The 21,794-nt window shown below is 42.1% G+C and overlaps 1 protein-coding gene across 1 annotated transcript; it reads left to right on the top strand.

Moving 5' to 3' along the window:
• Positions 1 to 7,968: 7,968 nt before the first annotated feature.
• On the top strand, positions 7,969 to 21,590 carry LOC106816438 (sec1 family domain-containing protein 2-like). Its single transcript, XM_014821056.1, has 15 exons — positions 7,969 to 8,183; positions 8,441 to 8,578; positions 8,920 to 9,006; positions 10,549 to 10,698; positions 10,839 to 10,901; positions 11,450 to 11,581; positions 12,007 to 12,179; positions 12,402 to 12,501; positions 12,760 to 12,881; positions 13,179 to 13,379; positions 13,927 to 14,090; positions 14,273 to 14,375; positions 17,717 to 17,872; positions 18,703 to 18,936; positions 19,865 to 21,590. The coding sequence occupies exons 1-15, from the start codon at positions 7,998 to 8,000 to the stop codon at positions 21,588 to 21,590; spliced, it is 3,735 nt and encodes a 1,244-aa protein (XP_014676542.1). The 5' UTR covers positions 7,969 to 7,997.
• Positions 21,591 to 21,794: the final 204 nt, after the last annotated feature.

Here is a 21,794-nt window from a genome sequence, read left to right as displayed (position 1 = left end):
GAAGATGATCCGAGATGGGGTAAAAACTGCAAAAGGCTAAAGAAAAATGAAATTATTATAATGAAAATTATGCCCCTTTCATGCTAACATGCAATATTTCGATTGCACAAAAGCAGTTTCCAACAATATTTCGTCTGGCTTGGTCAGTGTAATGGACGGCGCATATATTTGTATATATATACTATACCATACTTACCCATTTGGCCAGATGGGTTTGCACCTCCCTCCCCTCCTGCCGCCCCTGTGTGCCAAACTCCATGAGACAAATCGGCTAAAACAGCAACAACTTACAGGTTCTACAATATTTCCACCAAAACAACTGTTGTTTTACCATGCAACGATCACTCCACCCACACAAAACGAACTGGCCGTTCATTCGCCTTGTACCATAACCGCACCTTCATGCCAAATTCGAAGATGATCCGAGCATCGTGGTAAAAACTGCAAAAGCTAAAGGGAAAATGAAATTATAAATGAAATTATTGCCCACCTTTCATGCAAAATGCATATTTTGATGCAAAGCATTGCAATATGGATAAGTAGTTCCAAGCAATTATCTCCTGCTTGTTTCAGTGTAACTGGAGCCGCAGTATAATTTGTATATATATATATATACCATATTACCCATCCGGCGCTAGCCTTCTATTATCTACTTCCTGATCATTATTATAGATAGGCCCTCAGCTGTTACATCTTATAGTGTACTGTAACGCGCGTGCGTTAATTTTCACGTATCCTCCCCAAAACCAACCATGACGAATGTCGCGCCTGTATGTTTACCTCTACCGGGGGTGGGGCGGCGTTTCCACGATGCCCGAAGACCGACAACGCTATAGTCACTCAGCCTATATTATGCATCACAACGCTTACTAAACAACGACTTTCAAACGACACAACATTTCACCGTTTCCTTCGCCCAGGGTCGCCATTAGCGATCGGTACCTGCTGCCATCTCTGGGCCTTACGGCACAATTATTAACGACAAAAAGTCAATCTGGTAACGAAGAGGGGGCAGGGGGGGGTTACTATTCACAAGTGAAAATGAAACTGTTTTTTCACTTCACAGTGAAAAATAATGCTCTTTTCACAGATCACGGGTAATCAGTTTACAGCCCTAAAATTTCAGCGACACATAAGATCAGAAGGTCTAGACAGTATACAAAGGTATCTTCTTGACTAACAAATCAAGTAACAACACTTGTGAAAATCAAAAAATATGCCTTGTGCAGAGTCATGCTTATACATGTGTGTGTGTGTGTGCGTCGCGGCAGTCGCCTGTCGCCGTGCTGCTCGCGTGCCGTGCGTAGACGTGCTGCGACTCAGCTCCTAATTGAACCTAGCGCGACTAAACTTGGTATGTTTACACATCTTGGGCGAGAAGGATCTGTCGCCATACCACAACGACCACTGTCCTTGACCTTAGTTTGACTTCGACCGTCGACATTACATTTCCTCTTCGGCCTTCTAGGGTAACCAGAATTCCAATATCACTTGACCACATCTGTAGGCACAACCAGTTTGTCTAAACAAACCTTTGTCTTTGTCACTTATTTAACTTTACCTGCCCTTCCTACGTCCTTACAGAGATAATTCCATTATACTAGATCACGGGCGGATACATGATAAGTTAGCCGACAACTGCCCTGTTTCTAGTTTACATAGCCATGGTTCATACATACATAACACGGGCAAGTTGGCGGAGCGTAACAATTCCCGCATAGCGGGCCAACGGTAAAAAGCGCGTTTGAAACATTCGACCCAAACGTGTTACACTTTGTAGTCTAAATCTAAAAGCTTTTGAATAAAACGTTATTCCTGGGGGGCCCATTTTTTCACGCCTATCATACATATAGATTATAGGCAGTTACAACCGTTGCAATGCTTAAAATAAATCATTTTTTCCTTTGATTTGATGTTTGCGCTGAAATTCGATTGGGGGAATATTCTTTTAACACAACACTGTTGTTACTATAATATTACTAGGCTTAGTAGTTACTAGTACTAGTAGTAGTACAATAATAATGTAACCCAAGACGAGTAGGGGTTCTAAACCCACCCCAACAAACGCTCATTACAGTTTTCGATCTTGCACTGATAGACGGATGAATGGTATTGATAAAGAAATTTTTACATTCGTAGACAAGATACTATATAATGGATTTGAGAAACAATGGGAAATAATGACCCCTTCCAGGGTTCTCCCAGGATGAAAATTCAAAACAGGGGAGGGAAGGGGTAGGGGGGGGAGGGGGAGGAGCTGGAAAAACTAGGGTGGGCCGACGGGGCGTGTATTTTTATCCGTTACGACTAATTTAATGCGTAAAATTCGCCACCACACCATAGACGGTATTTGGACAGCTTTCTTTGTTATTATATAAGATAGCCGAGATCGGCCCCCAGTGTACAGTTCAGTGACAGCGCTTAAACTTTGCTGTTACGTCTGCAGTGCATCGCGTCCGGTACGCGTGGTACGGTAAAAATACACGCGTCGGATGTCCTGGTCGAACGGCAATTCTTGGCGATCGATTCCCGCGCTGGCAAACTTTTATTGTGGTGGAATTTAAACGGGGCGGAGGTAATTTAAACGGGGCACAACGATTCAAACAGGGGGGAGTTTCCCCAAACGGGGCGCGCGCGCCCCGTTTGCGCAACGTAGGGAGAACCCTGCCTTCTAAGTACTACTTCCTGTGCCAGTATTATCATTTTTGTTTCTGCTGTACTTGTAGTACTAACTAGTGTAGTGGCCCTAGGGGTAGCCGTCTATGGTACGACAGGCGTTATATAGTTAATGCGTGTCCTAGTTGTTTGGATTCAGTGTTCGCTCCTGCCGTTATATTAGGCAGGACGGTGATGCTCGTAGCAAATAACAGGTAGTACCAGTGGAACAGAACACAGTTAGATTCGGTTAACTGTACGGTTATAGTTTTATTGCTTCCTACTAGTTTACAAATAATTCCCCTGCATTCGTATATGCAGCAGATCCTGTATCTATCTCGTCTAATATTACAGCATTAATGCGTCGCCGGCTTCGTCTTCCTCTCTCACGTTCGTCCCCGCTTTGCGTAGACCTAGGCAGCCTCCACGGATGTCTCCCTCGTAGTCGCTCCTGGCTCTACCTAACTGAAATCCCGTTCTTCTCCACCTTTAGTGAAAGATCTTGGCTGAGCCCTCATTTTCCCTGTAGTCTTCTTTCCTTCCTGAAAACCCGTGCTTCTCGTCCCTCTGTTATCTCTCTCCTTGGTACCTAAAATGCTTTCTCCCTCTTTCTCTTCTTCTTCTTCTTCTTCTTCCTACCTAGACCTGAAAAATAACGCTCTCTCCTTCTTTCTCTTCTTCTGCTTCCTACCTAGCCTGAAAAATAACGCTCTCTTCCTCTTTCTCTTCTTCTTCCTACCTAGCCTGAAAAATAACGCTCTCTTCTTCTCCTTCTTTCTCTTCTTCTTCCTACCTGAACCTAACCTGAAAAATAACGCTCTTGTGCTGCGATTCGGTGCGCCTTATATACCTAGCTGGCACGCAGATTTCGTTCGCTGGTGCAATCGCTTTCACCAAGCTGACGCAACCCGTGGCTGGTACGATGATTGCATCATCTTATGCAACTCGTTTCTAAGTAAATATTCCTCTCTTCGACAACTTAGACTATTCATTCTATCCAAACCTCCTCGTATATTATGCTGACTAATAGTACATAACCGCGTTGATTATCATACTCTATATATCGGGTGCTTGTTTACATTCCTTGTTTTCCCTAGACCACCTCCGTATGTATGATCCAAGATGCATGTTGATCGTTGATATATTTATGTGCGGTCTATATTTTATCCTCTCTTTAGTCAAAATATGGTTATTCCATCTATACTGTGGGTTCAATCTATCCCTCCTGATCTAGTCTACTGCTCCTGTGAGTTACACACCCCCGAAATCTCCACACTAGTAGTACATTGCAGTATCCAAATTTGGCGTCAAGGCACCGGAATCAAGAGAGAGGGTTACGTATTTTAAAATTGATGTTGGCTGAGCATAGATCTGAAATAGATGTAAATTGTTCGGCACTGTCTGTAGTTACTATGTCGATCAGTATGTGGTCACCCATGTGGTTGCATCATTGCATCACTACTTCGCCCTTTCTTCTGAGAGATTGTGTTTTTAAAGGGATACTTTACTCTAGAATTTGAGAGTATATTATGATAGTAGAATTATAACTAATAGCAAATACCTATAAATATCTATAATTACGCATTCACGTTTGTCATAAAACAACATTGAATTTCGAAATCTTCATTTTTGGGTGCTGACATGACACCCGCGACCGTGCTGCCACCATGAAAAAGTTGCGCATTTGCCAATTTATTTTGCACGTTACAGACTGAGGGCTAATCACAAAAGTGCAATTATATTTATACCTAAATGCTAACGAACGATATTTATTTTAGGACAAATTTACCCATATAGTCCGGCAGAATAGGGCATATGGTTTGCATGGCGGTATATAGTTTTTCTTACGTTCGTTTTCTTATGTTCTTGCACCAAATAAGGCATTTCTAACAACTGGCAGTTGCTTTATTTAATCCAAATTCAATTGTTTATGATGCGGCTTTGAATAAATCTACATTAAATAAAATTCCCCACAACTGAGCCTAGTGTCCAATAATGAGATGTCAATGCATGTAAAAATTATATTATACCATCATTTACAGATGCATTTGACATTTTGAAATAGTTGTAGACTATACAATCATAAACGTCTGTGATTAGGCATGAAAATTGGTTTACCGTTAAACCCTCTCCTATGTTAAACATGCAAAATCCACGAAAATGAGTTTTATAGGTTACCTACAATTTACATTTTTTGGTACAATTTCAAAACAAAATCAGTTGGCTTTAATCGTCCTCCTCCTCCTCTTCCTCGTCATCAAAGGCTTCGTGTTGGACGACTCTAGTTTGTTCATTACAAGTACAACATGCAGCACTGCCCTGACAATTGCAAAACATTGTACACGCCAGTCTACCAATGTTACAACCACAGCCCTTGGACTTGCATGGACTCTCCGTAAAACAAGAACACTTGATGAGCTTGAGTATGTAACCTGGTGCTGGGGGAGTCATAACAGGGAGAGTGACAGGCTGTAGGACTAGTTTCCTCATCCCTTACCCAGCCATATTCCGTGGGATCAAGGTGTCGGATGCTCTTGTAGGCGATGTCTCCAGATGCAGCACTGATAGTGTGCTCTTTTGATATTTTTTTGAATGCTTCATTGGTGCGTCCTGCGCGTGAGCGGACGTGCACAAGCCTTCCGGGCTTGGTAACCTGTCTGCTCCTTTGTCGACCTGTCTTGTTTGTTTCCAAGCTTTAATTCTTGACTCAGGTCGATGCATGTTGCATCTATGCATGTTGTAGGCGATGCTGAGACCAAAAGCTGTGGACGTGGAGCAACACATTCATTCAAAGTGCAAGCCAGTCTGACTTCCCAAGGAGGCTCAAGCCTGCATTATCCCTCCTCAAAGAGTTTCAACATCTTGCCCTTCCGATCCCGTGAGTGGCCACATGGGAACAGCTGGTCGCAACCTGGTCAAGGGCATGGGCTCGGCTAACATTGGGGGAATGATACTGGAAACTTTAATGCAGCCTGTAGCCACTCAAGATCCAGCAAACAGCCTCTGCCTTTCCTTGCTCGACTGGTTATCATAGGGCTGTTAAGCCTCTATTCGAGGAATGCGTAGCGCCAACTAGAACGTACACATCTGTGTCACTGCTCGAACAATTGACTCCTCGTCTCTTTTTGTGCGCCTCATATATCGCTGTGCCTGTGACGATTGTGTCTGCTTGCTTCATGGTCTTGCTGCTTGAGCGTCTTGTTCTCTGAATTACCTAAGCCGGATATGGAGACAATCTCTACAGCGCACTTCAATCTTGCCGAGCCTAATGACTAACGTCTCGTGGGATGGGTCGTTCCTCCCAGTACTACTCCAGTGTCACAAATGCTACAATCATCCTGCACAAATAATTACAATTCCTCATCAAACTACGCTTCGCCATGAGCATCACAAAAGCTCCGAGGGCCAGACGCTGTATTGTCGCTCGGTCTGCACCTCGGTACAGTCCTGCTTCTCCTACGGACAGGCTGCCTACGTGGGAGCTCAACAGTTGGAACGCCAGGAATTCTCCTAATATTTGCAACCAAGAGGACATAAGACGAAAAGCTGATTGTTTATCAATGAGGGCTTTGACAATGAAAAGTGCAACCCCATTCGCGTTACATGCTGTTAGTAATACTTTTTGTCATCTTACACAATTACTATTATGTCTTCACACTGCGGGGTTCTAACACCCGATTTCGTAACGCGTATCTTACGGGACTTCCGTATGAGTACGCGGCTAAGAACTGACCCTTGAGTTAAACAGCCGTCTCACAACGTAGTTTTGGAATGTATGGTACCCGTCGCTTATAGCTGGCGCAGTAGGGCGAAGAGAACATAAGATTTCGCGCAAACTGCCCCCGCGGTTATAGGGCCTGTGCTCTTTTTCTTGCCTATCACTCTCTTTCTGCTCTTCTGTGTCCACTCTCTGGTGTTTGCGCACGCCCTCTCGTTCTCGTCTCTCTCTCTCTCTCTGCTTCTCTCTCGTCTCTCTCGTCTCTCTCGTCTCATCTTTCTCTGTCTCTGATCTCTGTCTCTGTCTCTGTCTCTGTCTCTGTCTCTGGTCGTGGTGTCTCTGTCTCTCTTCGTCTTCTCTCTCTCCTCTCTCTCTCTCTCTCTCTCTTCTCTCTCTCTTGCTCTCTCTCTCTCCTCTCTCGCTCTCTCGGCTCTCCCACTCTCTCTCCCTACTCTCTATGCTTCTTCCCCTTCTCCGCTCTTCTCTGCTCTCTCTCTCCTCTCTCTCTCTCTCCTCTCTCTCTCTCTCCTCGCCTGGTCTAGTCTCCCTCTAGATCTGTGTCTCCCCCCTCTCAGTCCCCTCTCTTCTATTTCTAATGCGTCTCCTCTTTCGTCTCTCTCTCTCTCTCTTGCTCATCTCCTCTCTCTCTCTCTCTCTTGCCTCTCTCTCTCTTCTCTCTCTCTCTCTCCTCTCGCTCTCTCTCTCTTCTCTCATCCAGTTCTCTCTCTCTCCGTCTCTCTCTCTCGTCTCCTCCATTCTCTCTCTCTCTCTCGCCCACAAAGCGTGATGCGGTATACGGTATGTATCCTATTAGGCCTGGTTCCGGTTCACACGTCCGCTACTACGCGTATAGCGATACGAGGTACGAGGAACGCACTCATTTTGTCAGGATAGTGGATACGGCAATTTCGAAACCTGAGTATAGGCTATAGCCATACGTGGTCGTTCAGACGAGGGAAATTTATCGCGAGTACGTACAAACCGTGGATTTTGGGGTGGTTGGGTTGACTTGTGCTGTGATATAAATGTCATACGTAACAGTTTTTTACCATGCTTATTATCTTATTAGACTGATTTGTAAATATTGAAATTGTGTGCAATGTTATTCTCCATTTTTACCCAATGTTCCTATTGTGTCCGATTATTAGTGGTATGAATTAGTAGCACGATTTTGCAGCGCAGCGGGTACCTGCAGCTAGTATTAAATAAAGGGTGTGTAGAGTAAATTCCCCACCACTGCCAGAGTGACAGTTGGTGGATCATTGAAGTAGACTATGAAGGCAAACTTTTAGAGCAATAAAAAAAACTATATACCCAATTGCAAGGTTCAAGCAAAAATGCCATCTTTTCTGCCAGACTAATATTATAACTGAAACTAAGTGTCGTTTATAAGATATTGCAATCCTTCTGCTCTTAACTTAATAAATAAGAAACACTCTCGGTCTGTAGCCTGCAGCCTATTTATTAAAAATATTTCTAATAAATATTGAACCATAAATCTTTTTATGAAGCGTAATTTTAACCTATCTTAGCTGAAAATATCTGAATAACCTAGAGAAATGTATCCCTTTAACACCTTGTATGTCTGCTTCAGGCAAAGCACATTGTACTCATTTTTACAATCATGAGTCGATTAGCAAGCCCAGTCTCGGAATTCATAAACAGTACATGGGAGACAATCTGTGCAAAGGTGGACCGAGCAGTAGTGTTTGTTGACCGGTCAAGTGCGGAGTGCTTGCATTGGTCTGGTGGAGTAGTGCGCTTACTGGATGCGGGTGCGATTAACATCAAGGAGCTATCATCATTTGAAGTATGTGGGCGTGGAAATGTAATTGATAGTATAGTTTTTTTTTGCGTAACCTAATTTTGATTGTTTGGCACATGTGAATAAATGTATTGTGTTCTTATGAATGATTCCTTACAAACAAATCTGATCAAATGTGAAAGTTGCATAGCCATTGTGCAATATATAATCTTGAGTGACTTTGAGAAGTAACTTTTATTATTGCATCCTATGTCTAGCATCCTGCACTAAACAGAAATACTGAATTTGATTTATCTCTACAGAGTGGAGGAAAGCTGCAGGAAAAGGCCGTGTTTATTGTAGGTCGACTGCTGCGTGAAGTCACTGCACAGGTTATCTCTGACATAGTGCAATCCAGCTCCTTCAAGTGTTGCATCGTAATTACCCTTGCTTCTGCACAGGTATGCATGATCCTGCTGGCCTACTTTTACATTAGCGGGTACATAATGTTGCATAATATAAAGGTTATGTCATGGTTTCATATTATAAATGGAAATTTTCTAACAATATGCCTCCAGTCTAGAAGACAGGCGTTTTTGATAAAGGTCGCGATTGTAATGTGAAATGCAGGTTGTATAAAATTAATATATGCAATATTTTTTATATAAATCTGTTGCCCATATTAGTCATACAAGTTGATCTGAGGGCATTGCACAAGATTTATGAATAAATGGTTCCTCTGTTGGGAGGTGCCATCTGCTTTTCAGCTAAATAATAATAATAATAATAATAATAGTTTCAGTGGCATGAAAAGTATGGTGTCCAGACGCAGGAGACATCTTTTTATGATAAATTTGAGGAGAATCTTCTAGAATGGATGGGGAACATGGTTAGTATATAGTTTATCACTAGAGTCACGGTTAAACAGGTCTGAGCTACTTAATATCAGTAAAACTGTAAACAGTAAAATTAAATCTTTAATATTTGTACAAATCTATACTATTGTTAGCTAGTATTTTATTTGTTAATTGTTATAGTTTTTAGCAGAAGGTTGCTGAAATGATGTGTACGCAACTGCGTATCTGCATATCTGCGCCTAACAAAGGTGTCACTACGCACAATTTAAATGTTACGTTTATAACCGTAGCAACAGACCTCATATGAGCCCAGACGCTCTGCGGCTCTTAATTGTTAGCTCATCTGACATAGTCAGATGCAGCTTGTAGAATCGCATGAGCGTGCGTCCGTCTGGCCGTGCGTCCGTCCGTCCGTGCGTCAACAGTTGGGCACAAATCTTAACCGCTTGACGTACGGTCACGATATTCGGGACGTCGGGGGGGGAGTCAAAACGAGTTGGGATGTCGACGCTGGGGGCCAAAGGTCAAAGGTCAAGAGGTGTAAAAGAAGGGGGAACATTCCCTCCATAACTTAAGGTATAGGGAGGAAATGCAGAATTGCGGCACAAATCTAAACGGCTCGTGATAGTCGGTGTACAGCATCATGGTAGGAAAAGCCATCACTGTGCCGAAATTGGAGGTCACAGGTCAAAGGTCAATGGGGCACAGGGCAGATTTTAGACATTTTCTGAGGACATGGTCTGATGGAGTGATTGAAAAACTTTTTTGTTTCAGCAGTGACCTAGCATTTTTATGGCTTTATTGAAAGGACCATGAAATGTAATTTGTGCTGACATGCGAACAGTAAGTGTCGGATAACCTTTTGACCCTCAAGAGGCGGGTTAAACATGGATTTCTTTACTGTTAGAAAGAATTTGACTGCCGGGTTTGCTAGTAGAATCTATACATGCCTGGATGTATGAGGCTACAATGTCACAGTGAAATTTCAAAAGCTAAATTTGGTTGAAGAGGGTTTATGCTCCTTAAATCGTATAATTTCTAGGGCATTCTGTACTGTCAGTGTGTTACATGTAACGTATGCCACTGCCAGTGGCCACTGCCAGTGCTAGTGCATGTGGTGGTAGTACTGTGTAGTTTTTGCCTGCGTTAATTAGTTACAGGTGGCAGCTCTCTATTTCAGCCTGTAGGCTTGCGAATAGTTATTACTACTACGTACGATGGGAGCTTCCATCTTTAATCTGAAGGCACTTAAACGTACGCGCCAACTCGTGGCAACTTTCATAACGATCCCAACGAACATTCCTTTGAGAAGGTTCCTGATACCATCCCTGTGCCTTCCACTGTTTCGGCGTGTATGTGAACACATTTGGGACTAACAGAGTTTACTAGAATCCCACCACTCCACCACAGAGTCACCGCAGTAGACGTTAGATGAGCGCTGTCGCTCCGCGGCACTTGTTGTTGTATGGTATTGTACATTTGTTGTGAAGTTGTATGTATAGCTCTTTTGTTATTGTGTGTATAGCTCTTTTGTTAACTCTACATTAAATGTTTGGTATTGTGTTTAATTTCAGAATTATACTGCTGAGGTCATATATTGCCCAGTGTTCTGTGCAAGTATTACGCCGCAATTGTTTGTCACACCACCCTTCTCTGAGTTTTTCCCACTTTTGCCTGAAGATGTCAGCACTATGCAGTCTAGTGAAGGCATGCCATCTGGAAAGGTGAGACAGGGTCTGGTTACCTTATGCAACATAAACTTCGGGTGTGTTTTATTGTCCAGAAGTGAAATAATACACGTAGATGTATTCTTTTTTTAATACATTAATCTATTACATTTTCATGTCTATTTTTGTTACCACAGAAACCAAATCTAAAGGAGTTTGATATTACCCATCTTCACCACAACCTACAGGCTAAAATACAGGTACTGGGCGGATGTTTTCACATGTGCATTAGCATATGCACACAAATACATAAAACACACTTACAGCTGCTGATAATTTGCTTACAACCCTAGCAGCACCACTGTTAGTACTGCGTCAGCAGAGTCGATGTTTAACCTTCTCACAACAGACAGAGCATTTGTGGTTTAATTTAAAAAAAGCAGGATCACGATTTTTTATGTTGTACCCTATGGTTCAGTGAGATTATGCATGTGTGTATGTATGTCTTAAACAGGGAGTTGTTCAGAGATACACTAGTTAGTTATTAATATAATAGTGCTTTTGATTAGTTCAGATGTATCTTCACAGGGGGCAGCACAAGTTAGACGGTGTAATGCCAGTGCCCAATTTGTTTGTATTTCATTTATAATTGAAAAGTGAATATATGGTAACAGAAACATGTGGGCATATACAAAGAAAAATGGTAGTAAAGATTTGTATGAATGGGCAGATGTAAATGCAGAGAAAGCAGATGGTGATCACACTGATGTATTGCTGAATGATTCATTTATAAATGTATATTTTGCAGTTATTTGTTGAATGCTTCGACAAATTGTTTGAAGATCTTGCAATACGTGATGACTGCTATAGCATCGGTAGCACTAGTTCCCTCATAGCAACAGAGCTAGCTGCAACTCCATCGGCCAGAAATAGGAAGAAGGTAATCATTTGGGCCTAAAAAAAAGAGGTTTGTTCCGCTAACGTGACCGAGTCCAGTTTAAACCCCTGTGTCGAAACTTTTTATTGTGATCGGCAAAAAAAAAATAAATATTTAAAAAACAAACAAAATAAACCAACGTGATATCGATCGGTTGAATGCATTGATTTGACTTTGAAGTCATTATATGGGCTATTATAAGTATAAAAGAAGTATTGTTAGAATACAAAAAATAATATTTGATAAAAAAAAATGTTTTGCCTGCCTACCGTGTCCAAATTTTTTTTAGCTCGTTAGCGGAAACAAACATCTTTTTTTCTTAGGCCTTGTCATGTTACTGTTAGTCATTATTAGTGTGATATATCTTGATATCATCTACAACAACAGTATGGTCATGGTAATGATTGTTCCTTTATCATTCAATGTAGATTGCGCAGAAAAGAGCATCAATCCTGTTCGTAGATCGCACACTGGATTTGGCCGGCTGTGCTGGTCACCACGGCGATACTATGCTGGATCGTATTCTGCAGATGTTGCCACGGTTACCAGGTCATGACAATGATGTTATGGTTGATATGTTGCCCATGCTTTATACAGACAAGTAAGTCGGAATTGAATAAATGTCCCTTCCTTGAAGTTCTGATTGCATTTTTTATGCTTCATAGTATTGATAGCATTATTTACAGTAGTAATCCATTAATAGCTAGTACTCTCTTGGTTACTAAGATACAAGTTGATGGTTTATGTGTTTCTGACTGATCACTGCATGTCAGCATTAATAAAAGCCATACTGAGCTTGTTTTAACATCAAATTAATTTGCAGGGTGGTAAAGCATTGCAGGTTAGTGCCCGGTTCTCTGGCCCATCCCAATTCTCCCGTTACCACTGCCATGATGAGCAACCTGGTTGGTTGCAAACAAAAGGTGTGTTGTCACTTCATTGCGTCCAGGTACATCTCTGCATATGAATCGTGTGGACCTTTCTGATAACAAGCACCCTTCAATATCAGATACTGTAGTACATAATAGAGCAACATCATTCGAGCATTTTTGCTTTCTAAGTGTCATAAATCGTGTAAGCCTCTGCTTTTAAATTCTATTCTGATATTGACTTTAGATTTAGTTTTGACTCGTGATCACTACATTGTAATCAGTGGATATTGTAGTGTGTAAATTTTGCAGGAGGCACTGATGGATCTAAATAGACAACTAGTGGACGTGCTGCAAAGAGAGAAACTGCCGTTGCAGCTGAAAATGGGTCGCATCTCTGCAGATCTACTTCAGGGGCATCTGTGCAAGTTTAGGTAGGTAGACTGTAAACAGTACATCCAGCATCAACAGGTGGATTTATGTGCAAGCTGATTGGTAACACAAACTCAAACCTCTAATATCTGTTTACTGAAAGGATTAATGCCCAGCACATGTCGTTTAACCTGTGTTCAAATGGAGAGGTACTACGTATTTAACAGGTAATTGTGTGGTTTCTGGGCTGTCGTTTACAGCACGTATGAGACAAGCTGCGGATTTTGCTGCTAACAAGATGGAACTAAATGTTGCATTAATCTACACATCAAAAATAATCACTCTCTACTTATGCACAGGGGCAATCAGCTTGCTATTCAGCGTCACAGCGGCTTGCTTCAGGTAGCACTGGGAGCAGTACAGGCATTGACTGAGCCAAAGAGTAGTAAGATGGAGGAACTTCTCAGTATAGAGAAACTATTGATGCAGAATATGGCTGACAGTGAAGGAATTCAACCGCTAAAACAAATGTCACGCCTGATTACAGACAGAAAAGCCAGGTGAAGCATCTCCAGGTCATGGCAGTGCATTATTACGTTTTTGTTTTTACAATTTAATTATTAATTCAGACCTGGCCAACTCTTACGATTTTTTTGTATTCCTTACGAATTCCATGATGTTTCTATGAATGTACGATCAAACTGAAAAACTTTTACGACTTGTGAAAATTAATGTTTTTTACATTGTGAGCCGAGAAATATCTGGCGATTGTGGGCGCAGCCATATTGGATCACGCGTTCACGTTGTTTTCGCGTGATCTAGAGTTAGTCCCATCATTCATTGCACGCATAACATACAAACAAAATGGCCGCCTGCTGCAAGAAAATAAAATCCTTACTATTTTCATGAATCACAGGTTGGCTGGTCTATTAATTATTAATTAAACACTTCAATAAAAATCATTTTAAAAAAAGAATTACAATGACTTCTCGTAATGAACATGTAAGAAGAGAGTGTGCTTAAATTGACATTTGGTATTATTGCCCAACAGGCTGTGTGTGTCTGAAATCTGTGCATTTTAGAAACATTTCCTCACTTCTCTTTCAGAAAGCTGTCTATGGAGGACATTGTTGTACTGTTAGTGTTTCTGTATTCACTGAGTGATGAAGGATGTTTGGCAAACACAGAGGATGAAAAGGAACTGATTCCTCTGCTCTCTGATGCCGTCTCGGAGGATTATGATTCGTTGCCAACTTACCTGCAGGAGTTTGGTATGAATGTAATGAAATGTATGAATTTCAAATACATTTATTGTAATTTTATTTATTATAAAAAATGTATTCAATGCTGTAAGAAAATAAAAGTGTACTTATGGTCGCATGCTACAACAGTCTGTAATGAAGTTGCTTAATTTTGGGCAGCAATAAGATAATGAAGTACTTCATCTTTGCAGTTGGTGGTACCCGTGGTGGTATATCAGTGCTGGCTGCAATGCAGGGCTTGTTTCATAAGCTGGACAGCCTTCAATCAGCTCGAAAGGGTCTAAAGCAGTACAGGTGAGTCAAAGGTTTGATATAGAATGTATTCGATTCCATTGTGGTCCACGAGGGGTTTTAACATCTAAGGCCGACAGGTTTGAGTTTTGGGCCGACAGGTTTGAAAATTGCCGACAGGTTTGGATTTCAGGGCGACAGGTTTGAAATATCAAAGCAAGAAACAACACAAACAAAGCAAAATGCAACTGCACTGCACTGTCGAACGGGACGACGCACGCGTAGTCGCAGCGCACTCTTGTAGCATACACTATTACAGTCTATTACACTGTTTTACTCTGTACATGGGCTCCCACTTGTCGCGCAGTCGAATCATACAGTGCGTCTACGTCTTCTGATTCATGCGTGCGTGCGTGCCTGTGCGCGTGCCTGTGTGTCCGTGCCTGCGTGCGTGCCTGTGCGCGTGCCTGCGTGCGTGCCTGTGCGCGTGCCTGTGTGTCCGTGCCTGTGTGTGTGCGTCTGCGTGTGTACCTGCGGGCATGCCTACGTAGACCCATAGGATTATAGAACGGTAAGCCATGGAAAATTGTAATGAAATTCACACGTTTATTTTTGCGTGCCGGCACACTCGATCGTGTGTCATTCCCGATTGTACCTTTTTCTTCAATTCCAGGAACGAGTTTTGCTGTCGCTCTCTCTCATAGCCCAGCGGTGCCCACCCCCTACATTTTAGTAGTGATTACCACCACGCGACTGAAACAATCGTGCGCCTCTCCCCCCGTACTTCAATTAATGCCGCCAGCAGGCACGTACGCAGTGTCGATGTGCACAGCCACAGACCCGTGCCTTGCGATGCAGGCCGCTTTTTTCGGCGACCTTTGAAAATATAATGTGAGAATGTCGTGCGATAGCGCCCTGCCTTAAAGGATGTTAGGAATATTACACAGCTAGACATTTTTTAGTTGTCCAATCGGGCAACTAGCCAAACGAATAACTTGTCCGACTTTCACTTGTCATGAGCCTCATATCATAGCGCTTCGCAATCCGATATGAATAAAAAACAGCTCACAATAACCAGCCTAGCTATTTCATCAGATTCCTTCTAACTAGACTTCTAATTAAGACTGAATCAGAACAAAGTAAATGCACTTATGATGGTGTCTGTGGAAGGCCCATCAGCTCAGGACTTCCCCTTCCATGAGGCAGCAGATCCCTGGGCAGCAATTAGGAAAAGGAAACTGGGAATTTAAAGCCTTTATTACAATATTTGATTTTCTACTCAGTAACGGCGCTCACTCTGAATTAAATATCGCGAAATATAGTTTCACCTTATAGTATATTTATTTGCATTTTTCGCACATTGCTTTATAACATTTTACAGGTTACATTCACACTAGTATACAAATTGAACAATAAAAAATTACTCATCACTCATGACTCTTGACTCAACCCAAATCATTTTGAAATATAGGTCATAAATTTTGTGCAAAATTGCTCTAAAATAATGCTCAGATTGCACCAGAGAGCATCTAAAACCCCTGGGCTTCCAGGGCCCTAAGGCGGGCCCCTATTCCCTGGACCCCGGCCGCAAGTGACGTCGTGGTTCGTTCTCGTGATGTGCGCAGCGCACACATAATTTCAAATAATATCTAAAGTACTCCTCTAAAGTTCCCAGTTGTACATGTTTGAATTTTAAGTTGTGGACCACCCTGTCCATTCAATGAGCAATGAAATTGTTCTGTAATAAGCTCTATCAGTAAGTAAAATACATATGCTTGAATGGAAATGCTTGTTTCGAACCCTGAGTGTATGCGTACACCCCCGGCAGACTGGACGGCGACCATCCGCGACCGTACGGCGACCAGAAAATGTACAAGGTCGCCGGCAAACGTGAACACAACGCGAGAAAAAGTCCCAACAAATTACAAACTTGACAAAAACCGCGCTCTTACCGCAACCTGTGCGATCATACCGCGTTCTCACGGCGCGCCCGCCACGACCTCTCCGCGCTTATGGCGTTTCTATTAAGATCTATGGGCTTGGCAACGGCGATCACCGGCGATCCCGCAGCGCTCTCACCACGCTCATGGGGTTCATACCACGCGTCTTCTACGTGTATCGCGACTGCACGGCGACCTCACAGCGTTTCTACCACGTTCTCACGGCGACTATATAAGCTGGTCAGATTTTCAGAAATTTCAACTGTATAGTTGTGCGTTTGCTGAGTAGAAACACGATGCCGAAGAAACAAGCTACCAGAGGCCGAGGCCGTGGTGGCCGAGACAGATCGGCATGAAACAAATTGGCAGATCGGATGAGACAGATCCATGAAGTCGCTGTTGTAAATGTTACCATTTTTGCAGCGTCTTTGCCACGCGTGTACTGCGCGTGTACTACGTTCATGGGGATGTTACGACGCTTGTCTCACGACCTTCGCGACCCCACCGCGTTCTCACCGCGTTCCAGGTCAGATCGCCGAACCTTGGCGTTTGGTTTGAACATGCTAAAAACAAACGCCGTGACTCGGCGATCATTGGCGATCATTGGCGACCATGGCGACCACAGCGCGATGTCTGGCGTTTCCACCACGCTTATACCACGCTTATGGCGACCTTGACGCGCTCTGGGCCAATTTTTCGTCGCCGTAGCAGCGCAGTAAGGACGCCACCCCGGTCTGACGGGGGTGTTAGGGACGTGCACAAAATTTTTTATTTATACATACTTGTTGAAAGATACATTGAAACTCATTTGGAGTGCTCCTTTCACAAAATTTCTCTATCAAACCTGAACAGGTTTTAGAAAGTAGTTCTGTGGCAGCAATGTTTAAAATTTGGGGATCTAAACAGTTGGGTGACCATAATTTCCATTTACAATGCTTTTCCATAATGAAACTATAGTTATTATGTATTTATTACAAGATTTTACAAATTGTATGGAAAAACTCCTGTATGGGGTCGTAGCTAACGGTGGTGGAGAATACAACCTGAACGTGGATTCTCCCAGGCAAAATGGGTTAGATTTACCCCTGATGTACTTAGTGCAATGACTGTGATGGTTATGTGTTATATGAACATATAGCAATTTCATAGGCCTACTTGTATTGCATCTGGTGCTATAGTCATTCACTTGACTTCATAATGATGATATTTTGAAATTGTAGAACTTCATTTGTTATCTGTGGCTTATTTAATATTACGAACATTTTGTGATGTTTTATTACAGAAACTACTCGCTGGCAGGTATATCTAAATGTTGTTACTAAAAGTTGTTTCAATTTAACACATTAAACTGAATGCATTTTGTCGTGCTGAGGTGAGGAAGATGAATATTAGATCATTATTAGGCTTAGGTTTTGTGCAGGTGTTGTGTTACCTTGAATTTTAACTTTGCACTGTGCTTTGCAGGTCTATATATAACTCTGGTGATGGTATGCAGCCAGCAACCTACAGGCCATTAATCAAGCAAGTCCTGCTAGACATCTTCAGTTCAGATAAGCCAGAGCTGGTAGACGTTGAATGCAAATCTACAGGAATACGCGATTTAATCAAGACAGGGTTTAGGTATATGCATTTGTAATACTCTATATATATATTATTGCAACTATCACCTGCCATGCTGCAATGCAGGCCTGCATATTTTTTTATGCACTCATTGCACATAATTATATTTTTACATTCAGTTGGACCAAACCAGTGTGCTACATCAATTTTAACATGGGCACAATATATGATATATGTGAATAATGTGCTACTTAATTGAATGTCATCTGGGCTTTCAGGCAACACAGAAGTTCATGTTAGCATTTAAAAGTGTTAATTATGTTGTTCCTTTTGTCAAAAATAAAAAAGCTTTTACTAAGGTTTTTTTGGTTAAGGATACACTCAAGCTTTTCTACAGGTATTGCTCTATAAAGCTGGGTTTACACTCAATTTTTTGCTGAAAAGTTGACGAGCTGATAAACTTTTCTACTAATCGACCGAAAGTTGGAATGTAAACGTAAAAACGCTCTGAAAGTTAACGTGCGTCGTTATATGGAGAAATAAGCATGTACAAAGGTGGCACCTAGTGTTAACCACTGAATAAGAATGATAATGAAAAATCAATAAACTTTCGCATAAAAGCTTGAGTGTATATATCCTTAAAGTGCAGTTGCTAGGATCATGGATGTGGTTCTGATTTTGCTTGTGATGGCATGTTGATATCACTGCCATTAAATAATTACTCCATTATCATATGGTGGTTGCGCTTATCCTTAAGATTGTTGTGATTACATTGTGAAGCAATAAATATAATAGCATGGCGATTGTTATACTCTTAACAATTAGAGATAGTATGTTAATATTGGCCAGAAGAAGTTTGCTAAACCTAACATCTAATGTATAATTTCCAGCTTATTCATGAACGTGAGCAAACCTAGACCGACGGACGCCCCCTTGTTGATTGTGTTCATTGTTGGAGGTGTGGCACCGTGTGAGGTGAAACTGATTAAAGACATTGTTGATTCCTGCAAAAGTGGCATACAGGTACATTTGTTTAATCAACTCACCCCGTTGCTTATTCCAGATGTTCCTATGGCAATTTACCATGAATATAATCAGGAGTCTATCAATAGGAGTAAGACAGACTGAAACCGGCAAAATTCAACATTTAGTAGCCTTAGTCTACCTATGATTTATTGTGTTTAACTCGATAAACTTGAGCTCAAGTGTTACCTTAATCATTAAACTAATTCCGTGTCTAATTGTTGGTCTCACAAAAATGACAAATCGGGAGATATCGGTTCAAATGTACAATGTGGTTTTAGCAATTTATACCACATTGTAAACAACAGTGGACCGAACTCAACTGAAACAACGGCCACTTATAATATATATGTAAATTCGTTATAAAAACCTAGAAATGGGCAAAGAGGGGTCCGCAGGCGTCCGGGGGACCGGGTCTGATAAATTTTTGCATTCTAGACATCATAATTACTGCTCAGATGCTCTCAGAATGCACCAATTTTTTAAAAAAAATCTTGGGGGAGGACTCCCAAACCCCACCTAAGAGGCCTTCGGCAGCTTTTTAAAACACCAGAAAAAGTAAGCAGGAGAAAGTGCCCTTTATTTCTTCCTGGACACCCCCTTTTCAAAAATCCTGGATCCGCCCCTGGTTGTGGACCCTCAAACTTCTGGAAAACTAAACTATGAAAATCAACTACAAAGCTACAATGCTACAAAGCTATACAAGGCTACAATGATGAAACTTACCAGATATATGTTTTCGATGATGCCAAATTCTTTATATAGCCCAGGCTGGGTGACCAGACGTCCCGTATTGTACGGGATCGTCCCGTATTTTGCCCATGTGTCCCGCGTCCCGTACCGACCCTTCCCTTTTAATAAAATACATCAAAAAAGGAAGAAATTTCATCATTTAATATGACTTTCATCGTTTGCCTTTGAAACTCTTATCGCTCGCGTTCATTTTACATACGCCTCCACAGTACACTGCGGACAGGCGTATTGTCTAGACACATTGTCTGGTAAGCCGATCACACTATCGGTTGACAGTTCAAAAGATGGTCTAGGTGGATGTATCTTACAAGAGGATCATCCGATCGCGTATGCGTCACGCGCATTAACCACGACACAGAAGAATGGCTACTCGCAACTAGAGAAAGAACTCTTGGCTATCGTATTCGGTTGCAAACGATTCCACGACTACGTATACGGCAAGACAGTTCTAGTCGAAACAGATCACAAGCCTTTAGTGTCAATCTTCCAGAAAAATCTCTGTCAACTCACACCGAGGGTCCAGAAAATGATATTACATCTACAACGCTACGACCTGAAAGTCACATATAAGCCAGGAAAAGAGTTACTCATAGCTGATACACTCTCTAGAGCTTACCTGAACGAACACGATGATTCACTATATGATGAACTACTTGATGTGAACACTATCAGCTCACTCCCGATGTCACAGGCGAAACTAGAACAGTTTCAGACAGCAACTCGTCAAAGTGCTAGTCTTCAGGCCCTGCGCGACATCGTGTTAAATGGATGGCCAGAATCAAAGAATGAATGTCCGGCATCAGTGAAGCCATATTGGAGTTTCCGAGATGAAATCGCGTACCACGATCAGCTGCTTTTCAAAAGTGACCGAGTAATCGTGCCCGAAACGCTCCGAGCTGAAACTCTGAAGAAAATACACGAGTCGCATCAAGGCATCGTGAGAAGCAAGCAAAGAGCCAGAGATGTACTGTTTTGGCCTGGCATGAGTCAACAGATTCAAGAGACTGTAGAGAAATGTACTGTATGTGCCAAATACAAAACGGACAACGCAAAAGAACCGTTAATGCCGCACACAGTACCCGATCGTCCGTGGTCAAAAGTAGGCGTCGACCTATTTACATGTAATGGAGACGATTATATAGTTGTTGTTGACTATTACTCAAAGTTCTCTGAAGTGATGCAACTGAGAGATCAAACCAGTACAACAGTTATCAACAAACTGAAATCGGTTTTCGCAAGACATGGCATACCAGACACGCTAATGTCGGATAATGGTCCGCAGCTGACATCATCAGAATTTCTGAAATTTGCAGCAACGTGGGACTTTCGCCATATCACATCAAGTCCTCGATTTCCACAATCGAACGGACAAGCGGAGAATGCAGTGAAAACCATGAAAACGATGATCAAGAAATGTCGCGAGGAAGGTAACGATCCATATTTGGCATTGCTGGATTTGAGAAACACGCCAGTAGACAATATTGGTAAATCGCCTGCACAGCTCCTCATGAGTCGCCGGTTGAGAGCAACACTGCCTACGTCGCATAAGTTGTTATATCCACACGCAGAAGACACGTCGGATGTAGTAGCTAAACACATCGCGCGTCAACATGTTCAGAAGGATTATTTCGACCGACATGCAGGAAAGTCACTATTTACGTCACAACCAGGTGATCGTGTACGGGTACAGGTGAATGAGCACACCTGGCAACCAGCAACCGTCAAGGACCGAAGCGACAAGCCACGATCGTATGTTGTCGAAACCACAACAGGTAGAAAATACAGAAGAAATCGAATAAATATTCGACCGTCAAAAGAAGCAGAAAAGCAGTTTGAACCAAAGAACAGAGCTGCTTATGTACGGTATGAACCCAACCGAGATGAACCGATTGTGCCAGACATAGTCGAACAACCACCGTCAGATGAGCCGCCACCGGAAGCTGGTGAAACAGTTACAAGAAGTGGTCGTGTGGTTCACAAACCATTAAGATATAGAACATAAGCATCATGATATCGACCAGAATAATGTCGATTGTGTGAACATGAGGGTAGTCTACCCCTGTGATTGTTCTTGCGTCATATTGAACTGTTCAATTCGTATTGATTTTTCCGTTGTAGTCACTGACTACAAATGACTATATATGCCAAGATTTAACTCATCAGTTATGTAATCTGTATATATATAATTAGTTTGAACATTGTTCTT

This window comes from Priapulus caudatus, unplaced genomic scaffold, assembly GCF_000485595.1.
Source record: "Priapulus caudatus unplaced genomic scaffold, Priapulus_caudatus-5.0.1 Scaffold1377, whole genome shotgun sequence".
Lineage (NCBI taxonomy): Eukaryota > Metazoa > Priapulida > Priapulimorpha > Priapulimorphida > Priapulidae > Priapulus > Priapulus caudatus.
This window is presented reverse-complemented; position numbering and strand designations above follow the sequence as displayed.